Source organism: Eschrichtius robustus, chromosome 14, assembly GCF_028021215.1.
Source record: "Eschrichtius robustus isolate mEscRob2 chromosome 14, mEscRob2.pri, whole genome shotgun sequence".
Classification (NCBI taxonomy): domain Eukaryota; kingdom Metazoa; phylum Chordata; class Mammalia; order Artiodactyla; family Eschrichtiidae; genus Eschrichtius; species Eschrichtius robustus.
This window is the reverse complement of record NC_090837.1, coordinates 18448879-18470040: the sequence shown is the minus strand read 5'-3', so window position 1 is coordinate 18470040 and position 21162 is coordinate 18448879. Positions and strand designations below refer to the sequence as shown.

Genomic DNA, 21162 nt, shown 5'->3' with positions numbered 1-21162 from the left:
CACTAGCAATTATAATTTGATGTGCTAGTTACAGTTTTAGGCAACCATTTAAATAAATATTTGAGTATTACCTACATCTACCTTGAGTACCACTGGTGATTCACGTGCCATACTCCGGGAATTGTTGTTTTAGGGTCAAATCTGGCATTTTAAACTACTCATCTCTGAACTTTATTCAGATCCTATAATATAATGAGTACTCTGTATAATCTGACAGCAGTAAACATCCATTTTCACATTGAGAATGAACTGTTAGAAACTTCTCAGCAAAAGTTATTAATAAACCATGTCTCCCAATTTCATTTCAAAGCATGACTCCTGACATGGCCCCATCTGTTTCTTACGTTAGTGAAGATATTGTCACATCAGAGATCCACACTCACTTGTTCTGATCCTTTGGTACACATAGGCAAGTTTTAAGGACATGTTGTGCAGCTGGCACAGATTTAGTAAAATATGTACTCAAAACAAATGAAGGCGAAACACATGTGTAAGTCTGAGTTCCAACAGAACTCGAAGAATGTGTACCCCAAAATAGAAGTACCGGTGACATGACAATGGACCCCCAAATAAAACAAAGGGCCCCCTGAACACTTAGTAGGGTGTTAGGCATTCAATCAAAACAGAACTTAATTGTCTCTAACAGGTTACAAGAACTTTAAGAGAACTTAAATCAGATGTTTCAGAAATTTCTGAGGAATCCCAGTCCATGCTTCTATCAAAGTGGACAACTTAATGAAAAGTTTCTAAGGCAGTCACTTTCAGAAACATTCATCACGGTATGTGGAAAAGACAGACGGTTTAAAAACAATTTCTGGTGACATTCTAGAAAGTCAGCAGTGAAATATTAGCAAGAAATTCTAATGACTGTCTACCTATAGTTCAGACTTTAGGACAAGATTTACATTAGGAGGGAAAAAAATCTTAAATGATGAATTCAATAATTATATATAGCATCAATAAGCATGGCACCTCTGCTCAATTATGAGTCAAACATTTTTGTAAGATTTAAGAAGTATAATTTTAGTGCTAAAACAGTGAACCCTAAAAACTTAAATTACAAACCATGAGCAGAATTCTTATTCTTTACCTGAAGCAATGTTGGAGGCCATGGTGTGTGTTTAAGATGCCTTACTTGAGAGATATGGCGCCCTAGACTCCGATGGACACTGCAGCACTCGTCACATATAAAAGTTCCCCTATTTACTGATGCCCAGGAAGGATCTGGAAAGAAGAATGAAATCAGTGGCAAGGATACCAGGTGGTTGCTATTCCGCCAAGATGGCAAAAGATGACTGAGGTTTGGTTTTTCAGAAAAACAAGACATTTCTGTTGTTTTAGTATGCTAGTCAACATATCAAGCTGGCGAGTTTGTCTGATGCCCTAATGAGATCTACCATCTCAGATGTGTGCTCCTTCAATCAACGTAAGAGAAGCAAATTGAGAGGATTCACCTGAATCATTTCGAATCCAACTCCACAAGTAGCAAGATAACATAACTGTGTCAATGAACAATCCACACAGCATTATGTGAAGTGAATGGTGAAAAGACAGCCACCCTACAACTGCTACACATCTACATGCCACTGGGCTTAGCAGAAAGCTGCAAGTGACACAACTATACAACTGCTCAGCTGCTATGGTTCTGAACACAGACTGGGAAACCTGACCTCCTGCACTAGGAAATGTGCTACCATATCCATTAGGTATTTTAAATAAACTGTTGAGTCCGATCTCGCCACTGATCTGAAAGGACAGAGCTGTAAAAACAGCGGTTTCACAGAAGCAAAGATGTAAAATACAAGTGAGTAATATTTTTGGTGTGTGCACAATAATTTTTTTCCTGTGAAGTCCCACAGAGGTTCATTAGACATCCTTTGAAACAAGGAATAATTCACACTTGGTAAGCAGTAAGAATAACTCACACTGTGAAAGTAAACTGAATATTTAGAAACTCAAAATAAAGTCAGACCTTCTACATTTCATCAGACTCATGATGGGGTGACAATAGGTGCCGCTCAAGCTGCCTGGCTTAAGGGGTATATTTAAAAATTCTTCAATGTCCACAAAAATCTCTAAAATGCATGTACACCATCTTTACCATTTCTAACAGTTTATTCAAACCCCTTCCAACCATATAATGAAAAGTTATGGGATTTCAATCAAAGACAAACTGGGAGTCAAAGACTGTAGTGGTTAAGAGGGTTGGCTCTGGAGACAAGCAGTCCAGGGTTTGAACCCCAACTCTGCCACTTCTTGCACAATGATCTCAGGCAAGTTATTTCTCTGAGGGTCCTCATCATGGATCAAATGGGAAGAACAACACATCTCAGGGTGGTGAGGATATAAAGAGTAAGTGAAGTTCCTTGCATATAGTAATATTTCCAAATTATTTTGTTAAGTACCATTCAAATATTTTCAAGAGTCCACTGAAATCATGGCCACTAGAGAAAGTTTTTGATTCCTAATACATGAAACACTGAATGTTTCACATGAACCCTGTCTTACTACAGTGAAAAACCTCAGTGGAGTTTTCAGGTAGTTGAACTCAGAGTAGGATATGAACTAGATTCACTTTAAAAAAAAAAAAGGTAAACTATTTATTGAATACTAAGATTTGATCATAGTTAGTCAAATGTTTGCCATGAAATAAAACAGAAAATTATTCAATGAAGTACAACTATGTCAGTACTACTAAGCCATTCTAAAAAACAAAGATTGGAAACACCAAGATGAAGGATCCCTGCAAAGATACATAACAACTTTGCTTTTTGCAGTATGGTACTACGACTAATGACACACATACAAAAAGACTATTCGTTTTGAAGATTACCTTTGCTTTTCACGTATCATTCAGAGGATTCACAATCTTCTTGGAGGAAATTAAACAGGAACAAGACAACAAGGATTTAACACACACTAAGCAAGGCTCTATATTAATCACCTTAACATCATGAATCAGAATCCCATGGAGAGAATATCAGAATGTTAACAACACAGTAAAATCCAAATCGAGTTTGTATGACTGAGGGTGGGTGAAGCCCTTCCAGTTTATCTGAACGTTTTATTCCAGGGCTTCTTAACCTGGGTTCTAGGAACACAACCAATGGGCTTCAGAAATGTCTATAACCCCTCTGAGAAATCTTAACATAAATTCTGTGTGAAAGAGTTAAGCATGTGTGCATTTTCTGGGAAAAAGGCCTGAGCATTCATCAGAATCTCAAAAGGGTCACTTCCCTGGTGGCACAGTGGTTAAGAATCCACCTGCCAATGCAGGGGACACAGGTTCGATCTCTGGTCTGGGAAGATCCCACATGCCACGGAGCAACTAAGCCTGTGCACCACAACTACTGAGCCTGCACTCAAGAGCCCGCGAACCACAACTACTGAGCCCACGTGCCGCAACTACTGAAGCCCGCGCCCCTAGGGCCCGTGCTCCGCACAAGAGAAGCCACCGCAACGAGAAGCCACCGCAACGAGAAGCCCGAGCACCGCAATGAAGAGTAGCCCCCGCTCACTGCAACTAGAGAAAGCCTGCGCACAGCAACGAAGACCCAACACAGCCAAAAATAAATAAATAAATTTAAAAAAAAAAAAAAAAAAAAGAATCTCAAAGGGATCCCCAACCCTAAAGGTAACTCTTTTACTAGGGCTTTGCAGAAAAGGCAGCACAAATTCCCAGCTGCTCAAGTTCAGAACATTGCAAGGTAGCCTAATTATATTCACAACAGGAAGGAAGTGACTCAAGTCTCTGTAGATTAGGCATATGAGACAACAACTAAAAAGATACAATGGAAGAGAAAATGTTCTGAAATGCACAAAACGCCGGAGAAGTGCAAGACAGTATTTATTATTTAGTTGAGTATTTAGTGTGGCAATGGAGATGCAGTTTTCCTTTGCCCCATACCATCCACTGAGAAGCAAAGAAAATGCATTTCAACAGGAAGTTTGAATCTAAATTCATGTGAATCAAACATCACAGAAAGTTCAACTGAAAACAGGCAAGAAAATAAGGAAGTGGAACAAATAACATTTTTAGAGAATACAATGGAGTTCGTATAACACACTAACTTGGTTTCTGAAACACTTCTTTTTAAACTCCTCCACCCGTCTCCCTATCTTCAAAGGAAACTGGTAACCCCACTTACAGTATACAGGCCGTGAAATAACCACATAAGGTTTGAGTTATCATAATGCTATTTAAAATCAGTCTCCACTTCCATAGGACAAGATGAAGTTCTGAACAGTTGCAAAAACACTGGTGCTCCTTTCGTTAAGATCGTTTATTGGACACTATTGCGCCAAAGAAGCCATCTTACCTTTTGAATTACTTCAAATTCAAAGCAGATAAATCCAAACACTGAAAACAGCATAGAGACCTGTCAACCCAGTTCCAACCGCTAAGATGGATCTGAACTCTAAATCTGAAAACTATGCATGGGAGGAATGGTTTTGGCCTTTCAATGCTCCCATATGCCTCTACTGCCTGAATGCACAAATGGGTATACTTGCCCGTGATTTGGTGTTTGCTTTGTAAGCTGTGATTAATGTATGATTTAGAAATTCAACTATAGCTTTAAGGGACTGTAAAGGTTCTGTACACAGTACAAAAAAGAAAAAAAGGAAAAAAAACCGCCTTAAATGAGATGATCCTCATTGAGTCTCCCTACCTCTGAGCACTGTACTCCCAATTATCCTCATCGGAAAAATGAGGAAATCAAGACTCGGCCAAATGAAGTCACTAGCCCAAGGTCACCCAGAGGCAAAATCTAGTTTGAACTCAGCTCGTTCAGATCTCAGAACTTGAAACCAGCATTGCCTCCTAAGTGCTGGGATCATTTGCAAGACCCCGACATCCTGGAGATTCCCCGCGGTGGAGTGGGAGTAGGGATGTCAGGAGCGGGGAACTCATCCATGGGGGTCCTCTGGCGAGTCCCAGTGGAGGGAAGCGGCGAGTGTCGCCCACTCCGGGCAGGGCCCCAGGGCCCCCTCCTTGGGGCGGGAGTCTGGGTAGCTGTGGGGAGGGGGCTGACACCTGCAGCCTCTGGGGGCCGCAGCCGGGAGGACGCTCGCATTTCACTTCTGTAACTGGCCTTCCTGCGGATTGCCCAAGCCCCTTCCTGTTGGGAAAGCGGCCCCGACCCCGCCGTTTCCCCGCCCGGCCTGGAACAGAGGGGACGAGAGGGAAGGAAGGGACGGGAGGGCGGCGACCCCCTGCCCGCTCCGGCTCTGACAGGCCCGGGACGGTCCCGCCCCAAGGCCGCCGAGGTTCCTCCTCGTCCCGACCCCAGGCATAGGGTGCAGAGCTCGACAGCCGGGACCCGCCCGGCCCGAGGGGGCGGCCCCGGGACAGGGGTCCCGGCCAGGAGAGCTGAAGGGAGCGGGCCCGGCTGGTGCGACTCACCCGGCCCGCTGCAGTCAGCGCACACCTCGCTGCTCCGGAGCCGCTTCGACATGGCTCCCGCCTCCCACCTGCCGGGAACCTGGTGGCCCGGGACAGCGAAGGCGGCAGCGGCGGCGGCGGCGCTTCCGCTCTAACGGGTCCCCACGGCGGTGCTCGCTGCGGCGCCTCTCCCCTCAGCGCCTCTCAGCCGCGGCGCAGCACGCACGCGCGGGGAGGCGCCCTTCGGCGACGGGCAGGTCATGTGACCGGAAAGGGCACGCTGCCTTGTCGCCATCTTGAGTGAGGGCAGGTGTCTTGTGTCCTACTTCCAAATTTCCTTGATTTGGTGTCTCCCTCTCTGGAAGAGACCTTCCTGAGGCAATCAGTAGTCAAGTCATTTAGCATAACTTTGGCCAAGTTCACTTATTTATGCATTCCTTTATTCAGCAAATATTTATTCAGCATCTACTATGTTCCACACACTGCTCCAGGCACTGGAGAAGGAGCAGTGAGCCAAGAAGACGAAATTTCCTGTCTTTATGGAGCTTACATTCAACTGCACTAGATCTACAATAAGTAAAACAGGAATATGTTAGATGTTTCCTTATGCTGCAGTTTTAATCTCATCTGCAAAATGGAGATAATGTGTATCTACCCGTAGCCCATGATTTGCTTTTGTATAGCCTGTTACTTAAAAATGATTTTTACATTTTTAAAGGGTTGTAAAGAAGAAAAAGGAGAGGAGGGATAGGATGAAGAATATTCAACAAAACATATATGACGTGCAAAGCTAAATATTTACTGTCTGGCTAAGGACAAATGGGATAATTTACAGAAGAGTGTGGTGTGCCTGCCCCATAATAAGCCCTCAATAATAGTAGCTCCTATTATAATTGGAACTTTTTTTTTTTTTTTGGCTGACTTGGGTCTTTGTTGCTGCGCACGGGCTTTGTCCAGTTGCGGTGAGCGGGGGCTACTCTTCCTTGCGGTGCGCGGGCCTCTCATTGCGGTGGCTTCTCTTATTGTGTAGCATGGGCTCTAGGCATACGGGCTTCAGTAGTTGTGGCTTGCAGACTCAGTAGTTGTGGCTAGCGGGCTCCAGAGCTCAGGCTCAGCAGTGTTGGCGCACGGGCTTAGTTGCTCCGCGGCATGTGGGATCTTCCCAGACCAGGGCTCAAACCCGTGTCCCCTGCATTGGCAGGCGGATTCTTAACCACTGCGCCACCAGGGAAGCCCTAGAATTTGATATCACTATTATTTTCTAATCACAACTATTTTTTTTTTTTGTCTTGAGGATAAGAATAGATAATCTAACTCACAGGATGGTGTGAGATAAACACAATGATATGAGTTTAAGCAGTGTGAAGAAGAGCAGAGATGTGACCCTAATGCTAATGAATATTGTATGTATTATATGTAAACAGAACCATGATCTCCCTTCAGCAAATATTCCATGCCTATTGTGGGCCAGGTACTGTTTTAACTTTAGGTACTCTGGTGAGCAGTCATCATGGAGTTTTCCGACTAATGAATTAAGAGAAATGTTCAGTAAACATAGGATGATGAAGAGAAAGAAAATTAAATTGCACAAGGCTTCTGAAAAGATAGAAGTCCTGGAAGAGGTCTCAGAAGCACTGGTCTTTGGTTCATCTCTCCATTTTTATAAATGTGTGGTATGGGCATAACCACATAATTCCCACACATTCCACAGTTAGAGCCTCTGGGTTCCATCCTGATGCTCCTGCATCCTGTTTTGGTTTGCAGACTAACAAATCTTCTGGACTCAACACATGTGGAGAATGGATTAGGCCAGGATTCTTGAACAGCTGTTGTTTCAGGCATCTGAAAAGCTGGATGTGCACGAGCAGGGAAGGCAGAGGGTATGCTTTCAGGATGCATTAAATAACTTTGCCCAGTTATGTGGTCTAGTTGTAGACAGCTGTGCAGAAAGCTCAGGCTGGTGAGTAGCTGTAAGTTGACTTGGTTCTTCATTGAATCAAGGAGTTATAGTGTCTTAGGTTGAAACCCAAAGAATGAACTTAATAGTGGCTGACTGTGGTCAAGTCTAAGTATTATCTGTTAGTCCTTTTGGCCATAACCCCAAATTCAAATGGTTAGCTTCAAAAATAGATGACATTCATATGTGGAATAAACCACCACCTTAGGTAACTTTGAATCATAACCCAGTTTGGAGTTCAGGTAGAACAGTGCTTCTCAGTGAGGGGTGGGGGGTGGATTTTCATCCTCCAGGGGACATTTGGCAATGTCTGGAGACATTTTGGGGGTAGTGTTACTGGCATCCAGTGGATAGAATGGCCAGGGATGCTGCTCAACATCCTACAAGGCACAGGACAAGTCCCACAGAAAGAATTATGTGGTTCACATCTTCCTTTCCAATTTGGGTTCCTTTTATTTCTTTTTCTTCTCTGATTGCTGTGGCTAGGACTTCCAAAACTATGTTGAATAAAAGTGGTGAGAGTGGACATCCTTGTCTTGTTCCTGATTTCAGAGGGAATGCTTTCAGCTTTTCACCATTAAGTATGATGTTAGCTGTGGGTTTGTCATATATGGCCTTTATTATGTTGAGGTATGTTCCCTTTATGTAGTATTCAACAATGGAATACTACTCAGCCATTAAAAAAATGAAATTTTGCCATTTGCAGCAACATGGATGGACTTGGAGGTCATTATGCTAAGTGAAATAAGTCAGAGAAAGATAAATACTGTATGATATCACTTATACGTGGAATCTAAAAAATACAACAAAGTTGTAAATATAACAAAAAAGAAGCAGATTCACAGATATAGAGAGCAAACTACTGGTTACCACTGGGGAGAGGGGGAGAGGGGTAATATAAGGGTAGGGGAGGAGGCACAAACTATTGGGTGTTAGACTCAAGGATGTATTGTACAACACTGGGAATATAGCCAGTATTCAGTAAAAAATGTAAATGGAAAGCAACTTTTTTTTAAAAAATTTATTTATTTATTTTTGGCCGTGTTGGGTCTTCGCTGCTGCGTGCGGGCTTTCTCTAGTTGCAGCGAGTGGGGGCTACTCTTCGTTGCAGTGCATGGGCTTCTCATTGTGGTGGCTTCTCATTGCGGAGCACGGGCTCTAGGCGTGCGGGCTTCAGTAGTTGTGGCACGTGGGCTCAGTAGTTGTGGCTCACGGGCTCTAGAGCACAGGCTCAGTAGTTGCAGCACACGGGCTTAGTTGCTCCGTGGCATGTGGGATCTTCCCAGACCAGGGATCGAACCGGTGTGCCCTGCATTGGCAGGCGGATTCTTAACGACTGTGCCACCAGAGAAGCCCCGGAGAGCAACTTTTTAAAATTGTATAAAAAATAAAAATAAATAAAAGTAAAAAATAAATAAATTAAATTAAAAAGAATCAGAGCTACCAGAATAGCAAAAAAAAAAAAAATTATGTGCTTCAAAATGTGCTGAAGTTGAGAAATCCTAAGATAGAACTATCCTCTTACTGTGCAACTATTTAATGCCACTTCTCCAGAGTTTATAATTCCCCCCTGAAAATTGTTTGGTGTTGCCCACTTCCAAAATGGCTCCTGACCAATCGTGGAAGCATCTGCCCAGGTCCAAAAAGGCTAGGGAGTCAGTAACTAGAATGGTTTGGTCCAGGCGCCTGTTGTCACCCCGTGACCACAGAGCCGGTGGAAGAGGCCCAGTTGTGGACCGAACCATATGAGAAAGCTGGAGCAGGGGAAAAGGGGGTGATGAAGGGTAGACCGAGTTTTCCATGTAGAGATTCTGGGCTAAAGAAGAGAGTTTTAGCTCTGTTTTGGGCATTACTGTGTTTCCCGATGTGGACTTGCAGGTGTGTGGGGTTGGGCGGACCCCGGACCAGGTGGTTGTCCTCTCCTCCCCCCCGCCACGGCGCGCGGTGGTTCGCTCCCCGCACTTCCCTGTTTGGGGCAGTTCTGTTCGCAGAAGTCGGTTCGGGAGCTGTCACCGCGGGCGGGAGCGCGGCGGGGCGGGGTGGGCGCGTCCGACCCCGTCCCCGACCCGGCCCGCGATCGCCGACCTCCTGCGCGTGCCCCTCACCTGGCCAGCTAGTCCCCCTTGCCTCGTACCGCGCCCCTCGCTCGCTCCCCTGGTTCTCTCGCTCGCCGGCCGCCGGGCGGGCGGGCGGGCGGGCGCCGGAGACCCTGCCGGTGCTGAGGCTTGGCAACCGGGCTGTGAGGGCCCGGCTGCGGCCTCCTCGCCATGTCCTCTGCCCGCGACGCTAGCGGCCACTTCCCTTTGCACGTCCTGGTCTGGAACAACGACTACCGGCAGCTGGAGAAGGAGCTGCAGGGCCAGGTGAGGGGCGAGGCGGGGGTCCGCCCCCGGCGAGAGGAGGGGGGAGTCGGGGGTCGCATCGCCTCCCTGAGCCCATCTCCAGCCCTCTGCCCTCGGGGCCCCGCAGACCCCTTCCACTCTGCAGTCGTGGGACAATAATAATAATAATAATAATAATAATAATAATAATAATAACAACAGAACATGTATTGAGTGTTTAATGTGTTCCAGGCCCTGTGTCGAGGTTTTATATATATTATCTCTCTTAGCCTTTCCAACAACCCTAGGAGGTAGGTACTATCGTTAAATTTGACAGAGTAGGAAACTGAGGCTCTCAGAGGTTATGTGCCTTACACAAGGTCCCTCACCTAGTAAATACCAAATCAGGATTTTTAACTCTGGCCAGCTGGCTCCAGCGTGCACCGTCTTAACCAATTAGGCCTGACTCTCCCCAAAATGTATGAGCGACACACACCTGTCACCCCACCCATCCTTTTTGTAAGGAAGGGCTTGGTTGGGTTTGGAGTCCAGGTTCTAACCTGCCCTGTGACCTTGGGCAAGGCATTTTCCTTCTCTGGCCCACGTCCACTTATTTGTAGAATGAGGGTGTTGATACCCATGTGGGCAAATCTTGTACTTGACTATTATCAATAGGTCAAGTTTGAGAATCACTGGTGCACAGCATCCTTAAAATCACTTTCTGTTCTAAAGTGCTTTGATTCCTTACCTTTTATTTATTCCCATCTTTATAAGCAGTGGTTCTCAGTTGGGAGTGATTTCATCCCTCATCCCACACATCTAGTAATTAATGGAGACTTTTTTTTGGTAGTTACAAGTGGGGAGTGGGTGTTACTGGAATCTAATGGGTAGAGGCCAGGGAAGCTGCTCAATATCCTATAATGCACAAATGCGTAAGACACCCCCCTCCCCACCTAAGATTTATCTGTCCCAAAATGTCAGTAGCATTTTGCTTGAGAAACCCTGCCTTAAAGGCATCCCAGCAATTCTGGGAGGTATTGGTATCCTCAAGTTACAAACTAACAGACTTAGCAGTTAGGAAGGGGATTTGTAATTATTTGGTATAATTGTTCTGGTTGACTTCATTTTATCCAGTGTGCTAAAGTTCTGGTTTTTGAATGGCTCCAATTTGATGCTGTAATTGTCAAGAAATTTTAGAGGAAAAGGGGCATTGGTTTTCTTATGGTTGGCAAAAATTGAGCAAGGTCAGCATCCCCCCATTTGATGAACGGTTACTGCTAAGTGTGTTCTTGTACCTTGACGTCTCCCTTTTAAGTCTGTTGAGCACCCACTGGAAGTCAAAAGTTGCTCTTTTTTCATTTAAATTCTCTATCCCGACAGAATAAACTTTCGTTGTAAGAGTCATTGCTCTTAATTAGATCATGCCCCCAGAGTAAATGATTCACCATTAGACATTGCAGTATACCTGATGATTTAATTCCCTTTCTCTTACTAAACGTGGCTCAGAGAGAATCCTCCATGATTTTGCTCTCAGCTTTCAGTCTCACCTTGGACACTTTAGAAATGACCAGACAGTCCTGTTTTTAGGTCTGCTACGTTTTGCTTCTGCACTTCCTCGGTATCGGGGCCACCCAACTTCTTACGAAATATTGAGATAAAGTACAAGGAAAGTCACAAAACTAAAATCCTATTTGATAGAGAGGTTCATCATTGTCCTTAAACCACACACACGTTCAATACTGATTTCTGAAAGCAGCAGGCTTTCTGTTCATTGGAGTGAGGAAAAGAGTTTAAATGAAGCGCAGTCTTTCTTTATAGAAAAACTTGTTCGATAAGACCAAGTCTTGGTTTATAATCTACAATGTGGCATGGTTGCATTATTTCTTTTTCCTGCAAGCTGTGATAGACATGTTCATCGAAAGTTCGCTGTGCCTCTTACCTTGAAAAACATTAAGGACATTTGCGATTAGAGAATTATAACTTTGCAGCAGGTTGTCCTGGAGTAAATTGATCTTTAATGCCTTTGACTGGCAAGGAGGTCAGGAAAGAATATTCATCTGTGCTAATTATTTGGTTTTGACTTTGTTATTGGTTATCACTGTAGGTCATTCCACAGGATCCTGTTTTCTCTGGGGAAGGGATAGTTGAAGTGTATTCAGGAAGAACATCTTGACCGTGGAAGCTTGACTGTCATGACCATGCAATCCAATTTTGATCCTGAAACTTGGCCATTGAAGGGGTGGACATGGGGCTGGCTTCAAGGGTGTGCGACCTGGCGGTTGCACAGGGCCTTGTGCTCAGAAGTGGCTGGTGCTTGGTGTTTTGTTTTGTTTTGTTTTGGCTGCGCTGTGTGGCATGCGGGATCTTAGTTCTCCGACCGGGGATCGAACCCGTGCCCCCTGCAGTGGCAGCGTGGAGTCTTAACCAGTGGACCACCAGGCAGGGAAGTCCCTCATGCTTGGTTTAATGCTCTGCAGTTATGTCTTGAAATTCTTAATTTTTTTTTTTTTTTTTGAATAAGGGGCCTTGCATTTTGATTTTTCTCTGGGTCCTACAAATTATGTAACTGCTTCAGGGTCAAGAAGTTGATAATTGATGTCATTAAAGTACAAGGCAGGGAATATTTTGCTCCTTTCATATTTATCGAGAGCCTCTGTTAATTACGAAACAGCTGCCTACACCTGTGCCTTGGAGGCAGTTAGGTTAATGGCCAGTGCTATCGCAGGTTAGGTTGTGAGCTTGGGTGCTTAATTTACCCTTGCCGAATTGGTTCATCACCTGTCAAAACGCGGTATTTTGCTATTTTGCCAGGCACCGTGCTGAAATGTTTTATGTGAAGTTTTAGATTTAATTCTCACATCAGTCCCCTGGGGTGAGTGCTATTGTGATTCCCATTTCACAGATGAGGAAACAGAGGTGGAGAGGTTCAGTCACCTGCTGACCCAGTAGTCGAACCAGGATGTCAACCCAGAAAGTCACAGTCTGCTTTAATCCTGTATTCTTAACCCTTCCCCTTTACTTCTTTCAGTGAAAGTGCCTCCATTTCAGGATTCTGGAGAATGAAGCAGAGAACAGATCAGAAAGCAAAGGCACTTAGTAAATGGGAGCAGTACATTTACCATACTTGCTGCTGCTGTTATTATAATCATCCTGGGAATGTAGCTTCTTTTATGTATGTTCCGATTTTTCTACAAAGAACACGTATTGGTTGCATAATTAAAAACAAAAAAATTCTTATCACCCCAGCAATAAAACCAGCTGTTTCACTTGAGGCTTTGTTTGCCAGTAACTTTCTGCTGTCCGTTCCTTCATTCCTTCCATCCCACGAGTGAGACGTGAAGCAGGCGCACTGGTAGCTGTAAGAATTTTATTTTGTTCTAGGAACAGTGACCCAGAAAGAATCAAGTTTATCCAGATGAAGAGGATAAGCACGTGTTTCTGAGTGTGAGTGAGTCAGCCCCAGTGCCACCGTCTTGCTAATAGCTGGAGTTCACTGCTTGTGTAACTTTGCCAGTGATGAGATTGTTTCACGCTTTCAGCGTTTACTCAGCAGAGGCACTTTATTAAGTGCCTCTTAACCCATCAGCTCTACTGCCTTTAATATTCAGCGGGGCCTTGAAGTTGGTTGGTGCAGTTGAAATGATCTGTGTTATGGTGATGTCATTTGTCACTTAGCCAGAGAGGTCTGTTCAACATCTTTTGGCCTTCCTGCTGATGCTGGGAGAATGAATGAAAATTTAAGGGGACAAATGCAAAGGTCAGTCAGTGCACCTTAGCAGGGGAGAGAAAGCCCTGGGATCGAGTTGGGTGGAGGGTGGCAGATGATGCCTGACTCCAGGGCCAGCCCCCGGTTAGGGTGCCAGCAGTCAAAGCACAAAATCTGGTCAAGAGGAAGAGGATGTTCTAGGCAGCAGCAGTGCCCGGAGCCTGACAGGGAACCACCCTGGGGTTCTCATCCCAGCCCGGGGCAAGGCTGGGTGAGGCCACCGGGCACACGTTCAAGCCAGTGCCTGTCGTCTAGAGGCCCGCTGTGAACCAGAGCCTTGCATCCAAGGGGAAGAGCCTGGAGCCTCCTCTCAGCTGCTCCTCCTCAGCCCTCAGGGGCTCAGGCTCACGTTAGGAACCAGGCCTGTATGGCTACCTCCCCCCGACCCCCGACTCGGAGTGGGAGAACCAGCTCAGGCCACAGCCGCAGAGGACCAGGGCGGTCTGAGGGTGCACAGGAATGAGGGTGGTTGACTCTCTCAAGCGAATGGAGGGCTGCTTAGCAGCCTCTTGCCCGAGGCCTCCCCAGGAGGCCCCTGTGAGAGTTTCTGAAGCTCTGGCTGTGCGCTAGGGACCAAGGCTCAGAGGGGTTGAGTAATCCACCCAAGGCTAGTGAGGGGTCCGGAAGCGGGCCCGGTTGTCTGGCTCTGCAGCCCGCACTCAGCTGCGCCTTGACTGCGGCTGGAGGACAGTGGACTGGCAAAGAGGGCTTGGACAAGAAAAGTCGGTGGGCTTACATTATCACACAAGGAGACGTGTAGAAATCTCATTCCTTTTCTTCTTTTGGGGCATGATGATAGTTAAGAGGGTGGGGATTTTTAATTTGGTACGGCTCATGACTGAAGAAACTTAAAGGAAAAACTTACATAGTCAGCTTCGACAGTGAATTCCAGTTAAATTCTGAAAGCTCTTGCTCACTAAACTAACGTCATTAGTTGAAGACCCTAAGCTCCACTATTAACTGTAAGGAAATTTGAACAAATCCCTTTTAGGGAGAAAGTGACGGCTTATATGAAACTATGTAATGTAGGTGTATGATAATAAGTGCTGGCTCTTCCAAGTGCTTTCTATGGGGGTTAGGCTTGTGCCTTTGCCCTTGTAAGAACTTTGTAAGGTAGGTGGGTTTTTTGGTTTTTTTTTTAATCCCGTTTTACAAGGGAGCAAACTGAAGCTCAAGAGAAATTAAGCAACTCGTCAAACAGCATATAGACGGTAGATTCGTTTTATGTCCTACATAAAACACATACATATGTTGATTTTCAAACATCTTTATTGAGATATAATTCACTTATGCAATTCACTCATTAAAGTATATTATTCACTGTTTTTTAGTATATTCAGAGTTGTGTGACTGTCACCACTATCACATTCCAGAACATTTTCATCACCCCAGAAAGAAACCCCACACCCATTAGCTGTCATTCCCTATTTCCCCCCAACCCCTTCAGCCCCAGGCAACCATTAAGCTGCTTGCTATCTGTACAGATTTGCTTATTCTGGACAATTTCATGTAAATGCAGTCATACAATATGTGGCCTTTTGTGTTTGGCTTCTTTAACCTAACATGATATTTTCAAGGTTCATCCATGTTGTGGAGGTATTAGTACTTCATTCCTTTTAATGGCTGAGTAATATTCCATTGTATGTATAGAGTACATTTTGTTTATTCATTTGCCAGTTGATGGACATTTGTTTTTTCCCACCTTTGGGCCATTATGAATAATGCTGCTGTGCATATCTGTGTGCAAGTTTTTGTGTGGTTGTATATTTTTATTTTTCTTGGGTAAACACCTGCAAGTGGAATTGCTGGGTCTTATAGTAATTCTATGTTTAACTTTTGGAGGAACTGCCAACTCTTTTTCAAATTGACTGCACCATTTTACATTCCCACCATCAGTGTATGAGGGTTCTAGTTTCTCCACATCCTTGTCAACACTTGTTATTGTCTGTCTTTTTGATTGTAGCCATCCTAATGGGGGTGAGGTATTATCACTTTGTGGTCTTGTGTTGCATTGCCCTAATGATTAGTTATGTTGAGCATCTTTCATGTGCTTATTGGGCATTGGCATATCTTCTTTGAAGAAATGTCTATTTAAGTCCTTTGCCCATTTTAAAACTGGATTATTTGTCTTTTTATTCTTGAGTAGTTAGAGTTCTTCATATATTCTGGATACTAGCCCCTTATTAAGCATATGACTTGCAAATATTTTCTTCCATTCTTTAGGTTGTCTTTTTACTTTCTTTATGTCATTTGAAGTACAGCAGTTTTCAGTTTAGATGGAGTGTAATTTATCTTTATTTTCTTTTGTCTCTTATGCTTTTGGTGTTGTATCTGAAAAGGTTTTGCTTAACGCAAGTTCACAAAGATATAATCCTATGTTTTCTCCTAAGAGGTTTAGTGTTTTAGCTCTTACATTTAGGTTTTTGATCAACTTTGAGCTAATTTTTGCATATGGTATATACAGTACTTCATTTTTTTGCATGTGGATATCTATCTAGTTGTTCAAGCACCATTTGTTGAAAAGATTATTCTTTCCTCATTGAGTTATTTTGGTGCCCTTGTTGAAAATCAATTGACCATAGATGTATAAGTTTATTTCTGGACTCTAGATTGTATTCCATTGATTTATATGTCTGTCCTTTTGCCAGTACCACACTGTCTTGATTGCTGTAGCTTTGTGTAGTAAGTTTTGAAATTGGGAAGTGTGAATCCTCAAATTTTACTCTTTGTTTCAAGATGGTTTTGGCTATTCCGGGTTCCTTGCATTTCCTATGAATCTTAGTATAAACTTGTTCGTTTCGGCAGAAAGTCAGCTGGAATTTTGATAGAGATTGCATTGACTCTGTAGCTCAGTTTAGGGAGTTTTGACATGTTAAAATATTAAGTCTTCTGAACCATGAACATGGGATGCTTTTCCATTTATTTAGATCTTAATTTCTTTCAACAATGCTTTATGGTTTTCAGAGTATGAGGTTTATACTTCTTTTGTTGCTTATTCCCAAATGTTTTATTCTTTTCAATGCTGTTGTAAAAGGAATTTTTAAAAAACTAATTCATTCATTCATTCATTTTTGGCTGCATTGGGTCTTTGTTGCTGCATGCAGGCTTTCTCTAGTTGCAGCGAGCGGGGGCTACTCTTCGTTGCGGTGCACGGGCTTCTCATTGCGGTGGCTTCTCCTGTTGCAGAGCATGGGCTCTAAGCGCACGGGCTCAGTAGTTGTGGCCCACAGTGTTAGTTGCTCTGCGGCATGTGGGATCTTCCCAGACGAGGGCTCGAACCCGTGTCTCCTGCATTGGCAGGTGGATTCTTAACCACTGTGCCACCAGGGAAGCCCCGTAAAAGGAATTTTTAAAGTTTCATTTTTGAGTTGTTACAAGTGTATAGATATACAATTGATTTTTCTGTATTGCTCTCGTATCCTGCAGCCTTGCAGAACTCATTAGTTCTAATAGTTTTTAAGTAGATTTCTTAGGATTTTCTATATATGAGATCATGTTGTATGTGAGTAGAGATAGTTTTATGTCTTCCTTTCCAATCTGGATGCCTTTTATTTATTTTTCTTGCCTTATTGCCTTGGTTAGAACCTCTAGTACAATGCTGAATGGAAGTGATGAAAGAGAACATTCTTGTCTTGTTCCTATCTTAGGAGGAAAGCATCCAGTCTTTCACCATTAAATATGATGTTAGCTATGGGGTTTTCACAGGCAGATGCTGTTTGAGGAAGTTCCCTTCCATTCCTAGTTTGTTGAGTGTTTTTTTTTTATCATGAAGGGGTGTGGGATTTTGTGAAATGCTTTTTCTGCATTGTTTTAGTCCATTTGAGCTGCAGTAACAAATATGATAGAGTGGATAGTTTATAAACAATAGAAATTTATTTCTTATAGTTCTGGAGCCTTGAAGTCCAAGATCATGGTGCCAGCAGGTTTGGTGTGGTGGCTGCTGAGGGCTCTGCTCCTGGTTCATAGCAGGTGCCTTCTCACTGTGTCCTAACATGGTAGAAGGGGGTTAGCAAGCTCTCTGGAGCCTCTTTTATAAAGGCACTAATTCCATTCATGAGGGCTTCACTCTCATGATCTAAGCACTTCCCAAAGGCCCCACTTCCTAATACCATCATCTTTAGAGGTTAGGATTTCAACATACAAAGTTTGGGTGGACACTTCATCTTCAGACCACAGCATGCATTTATCGAGATGGTCATGTGTTTTTTATTTTATTTTATTCTATTGATATGCTGTGTTACATGAATTGATTGTCAGATGTTAAGCCACCCTTGGCATTTGTGGGATAAACTCACTTGGTCATGGTGTACAATAGCGCTTTTTATATGTTGCTGAATTTACTTTGCTAGAATATTGTTGAGGATTTTTGTACCTATATTCATAAGAGATACTGGTCTCTGGTTTTCTTTTTTTGTGACGTGTTCATCATCAGGATAATACTGGGCTTATAAAATGAATTGGGAAGTTTTCCTTCCTCTTCTGTTTTTTTGGGTTTGTGAAGAATTGGTATTCATTCATTGAACGTTTGGTAGAATTCACCAGTGAAGCCATCTAGGCCTGAGGTTTTTTTCCTGGGAAGTTTTAAAATTACTGATTCAACCTCTTTCCTTGTTATAAATTTTTTTCAGGTTTTCTGTTTTTCCTAAGTCAGTTTTGCTAGTTTGTGGCTGTCTAGGAGTATGTGCGTTTCATCTAAATTCTAATTTGTTGGCATACGGTTGTTCATAGCATTCATTTATAATACTTCTTATTTCTGTAGTGTTGTTAGTAATATCCCCTTTTTCATTCCTGATTTTGGTAACTTTAGTCTTCTCTCTTTTTTTTTCCTTGGTCAGTCTAGCTGAAATTTTGTCAATTTTGTTGATATTTTCCAAGAGCCAACTTTTGGTTTTGTTGATTTTTCTCTATTGATTTTCTATCCTTTTTTTCCACTAATTTCCACTCTAATTGTTATTCATCCATTGTTTTAAATCACACTGTCACCATAATATATTATATTATTCTTCCTTCCTTCTCTCCTTTCAAATGAGGAGAGGCACAGGAGGCTCTGAACAGTTAGGCAAAGTGTGCAGCTATGTGGCTCCAACATACAGTTTTCCCTGTGGTCCAAAACAGAAAAAAGTCAACAAAATATATTTGGCTTTGACTTTATACATCGTATCTTAATGGTTGCCCAGGAGCTTAGTCCGAGATGTTAGTTTTGTTCTGGGGTATGAATTAAAGTAAGTAGAGTTTCCCCTTTTGTGTGGTAGATATTGTTGAGCATCTCCTGTGTTGGGCAGTATGCTAACCCTAGCACCTTTCATGTAGTACATTGAACTTGCTGAGTAAGAAAACAGTATCTGTAAGAGACATGAAAGAAAATAATGAATTTGCTAATTCTTTCCTAATAAACTTCAGCTTAGTTAATAGTTTAAAGCCATATTACTTTTTTTAAAGAACAATGATTTAATGCAAATCAGAGTCTACGGTGGCAGAAGCTAAGAAATATGAGACTCGGATCCTGCCCTTTGGACGCTTTGGTGAGATAGACAGGCTGTCCCCTTGGGAAAAGTCAGGGAATCCCAGGAGGTGGTGTGGGCCCCGTTCCAGGAGACTTGTTGGCATTTCAGCACCTGAGAGAACGCTGAGGCCTGGGGTTGGTCCAGGAGGACGTGTGTTCACTTAGTAGAATGTCTTCGACCACTTCTATTTTCCCTCCGTAGCAGTTCCTGTCTTCACTCCACAATAGCCATAATACAATTAGCAAAACAGGGAAGCTCAGTAGCTGTTGGGTAGTAGCTGCTTACCCACAGTCCCGCTTACCTTCCTTTCCTGTGGCCGATAGTGGCTTGTTCTGGATATCTCTGGAGGCTGCACAACAACTAGCATCTCAAATCAACATAAAGCACATTTTCTAAGCAGTATCATGGCACGTAAAAGTTTTTATATTCCAAAAGCCCCAAGGCCGTTTCTTGTGTCCTTGGAAGAACATCCAGAGCCGTCTTTGGAAGGCAGCACCCAGTTGTTCAGACTGAGCTCTGGAGACCCAGCACAGGTGCCGGGAGGAGGGCCAAAATAGGAATGAAGAGTCAAAGCCAAATGGACATTTATCTGCAAATATGTCCACACACATGCCTGGTGGATCATGCTGGTTGTCTGTGGGACCCGTGGGTGCTGCTGCTTCAGGACACTTGGAACTCAACACACAATAATGAGAGTGGTGTTTTGGTGGGAATCCAGCTAGAGAATGTAATTTTATTCTAACTCAAATTATCTTCTGTACTTTCGGTTTTGATTAAAGTCCTGCACTTCCTGTTCTTGACTTGAATGCTGAGATGTGCTGGAGAAATCCCCCATGTTCCGCATCATAGGGCGGTTGCATTTCCATGAAAGCCCTTAGCCTTATTTAGCCTTAATTTTAAGTGCTGTTGTGTTGAGTGCCATTTGTGCTTAAGGTTGTGTTCAATGATCTGAGGCCTATAGCCAGTGTTTATGAGGCACTTAACTTTATAGAAAAAGGAACTGAGTAACTGTCATCTTTATGTATAGCTCCCAGAGTCATGTTTCAGTCTTGCCCACTTGCAAGCGTTCATTTTCCCATATAGTGCTGTCATGATGTGCATTAAAACTATTTTTAATGTTTTTTTGAATTTTTTTATATTTTCATATAGCAGGTTCTTATTAGTTATCTATTTTATACATATTAGTGTATATATGTCAATCCCAATCTCCCAATTCATCCCACCACCACCACCATCCCCCTGCCATTTTCCCTCCTTGGTGTCCATACGTTTGTTCTCTACATCTGTGTCACTATTTCTGCCCTGCAAACCGGTTCATCTGTACCATTCTTCTAGGTTCCACATATATGCGTTAATATATGATATTTTTTCTCTTTCTGACTTACTTCACTCTCTATGACAGTCTCTAGATCCATCCACGTCTCTACAAATGACCCAATTTTGTTCCTTTTTATGGCTGAGTAATATTCCATTGTATATATGTACCACAACTTCTTTATCCATTCCTTTGTCGATGGGCATTTAGGTTGCTGCCATGACCTGGTTATTGTAAATAGTGCTTCAGTGAACATTGGGGTGCATGTGTCTTTTTGAATTATGGTTTTCTCTGGGTATATGCCCTGTAGTGGGATTGCTGGGTCATATGGTAATTCTATTTTTAGTTTTTTAAGGAACCTCCATACTGTTCTCCATAGTGGCTGTATCAATTTACATTTCCACCAACAATGCAAGAGGGTTCCCTTTTCTCCACACCCTCTCCAGCATTTGTTGTTTATAGATGTTCTGATGAAGCCCATTCTAACTGGTGTGAGGTGATACCTCATTGTAGTTTTGATTTGCATTTCTCTAATCATTAGTGATGTTGAGCAGCTTTTCATGTGCTTCTAGGCCATCTGTATGTCTTCTTTGGAGAAATGTCTGTTTAGGTCTTCTGCCCATTTTTTTTTCTAATTTTATTATTATTTATTTTATTTATTTATTTTTGGCTGTGTTGGGTCTTTGTTGCCGTGCGCACTTTCTCTAGTTGCGGTGAACGGGGGCTACTCTTCGTTGTGGTGCGCAGGCTTCTCATTACAGTGGCTTCTCTTGTTGCAGAGCACGGGCTCCGGGTGCCCGGGTTTCAGGAGTCGTGGCTCACGGGCTTTGGAGCACAGGCTCAGTAGTTGTGGCGCATGGGCTTAGTTGCTCCGTGGCATGTGGGATCTTCCTGGACCAGGGCTCGAACCTGTGTC

At 43.3% G+C, this 21162-nt stretch overlaps 2 protein-coding genes across 10 annotated transcripts in view; one reads left to right on the top strand and one right to left on the bottom strand.

The window, feature by feature from the left end:
* Positions 1-5588, bottom strand: part of GIT2 (GIT ArfGAP 2) — a 48569-nt gene extending 42981 nt beyond the window's left edge. For all 9 annotated transcript variants that reach the window (XM_068563039.1, XM_068563044.1, XM_068563041.1 and 6 more), the window contains exons 1-2: positions 5405-5588; positions 1091-1224 (exon numbers count right to left, since the gene is read on the bottom strand). In XM_068563039.1, the coding sequence (XP_068419140.1) occupies positions 1091-1224; positions 5405-5456 (186 nt within the window). In that variant the 5' untranslated portion in view covers positions 5457-5588. The remainder of the gene's footprint in view (positions 1-1090; positions 1225-5404) is intronic.
* Positions 5589-9320: 3732 nt separating this feature from the next.
* The window catches only part of ANKRD13A (ankyrin repeat domain 13A), a 39179-nt gene continuing 27337 nt past the window's right edge, over positions 9321-21162 (top strand). The window contains exon 1 of the mRNA XM_068563037.1: positions 9321-9703. Within this exon, the coding sequence (XP_068419138.1) occupies positions 9608-9703 (96 nt within the window). The 5' untranslated portion in view covers positions 9321-9607. The remainder of the gene's footprint in view (positions 9704-21162) is intronic.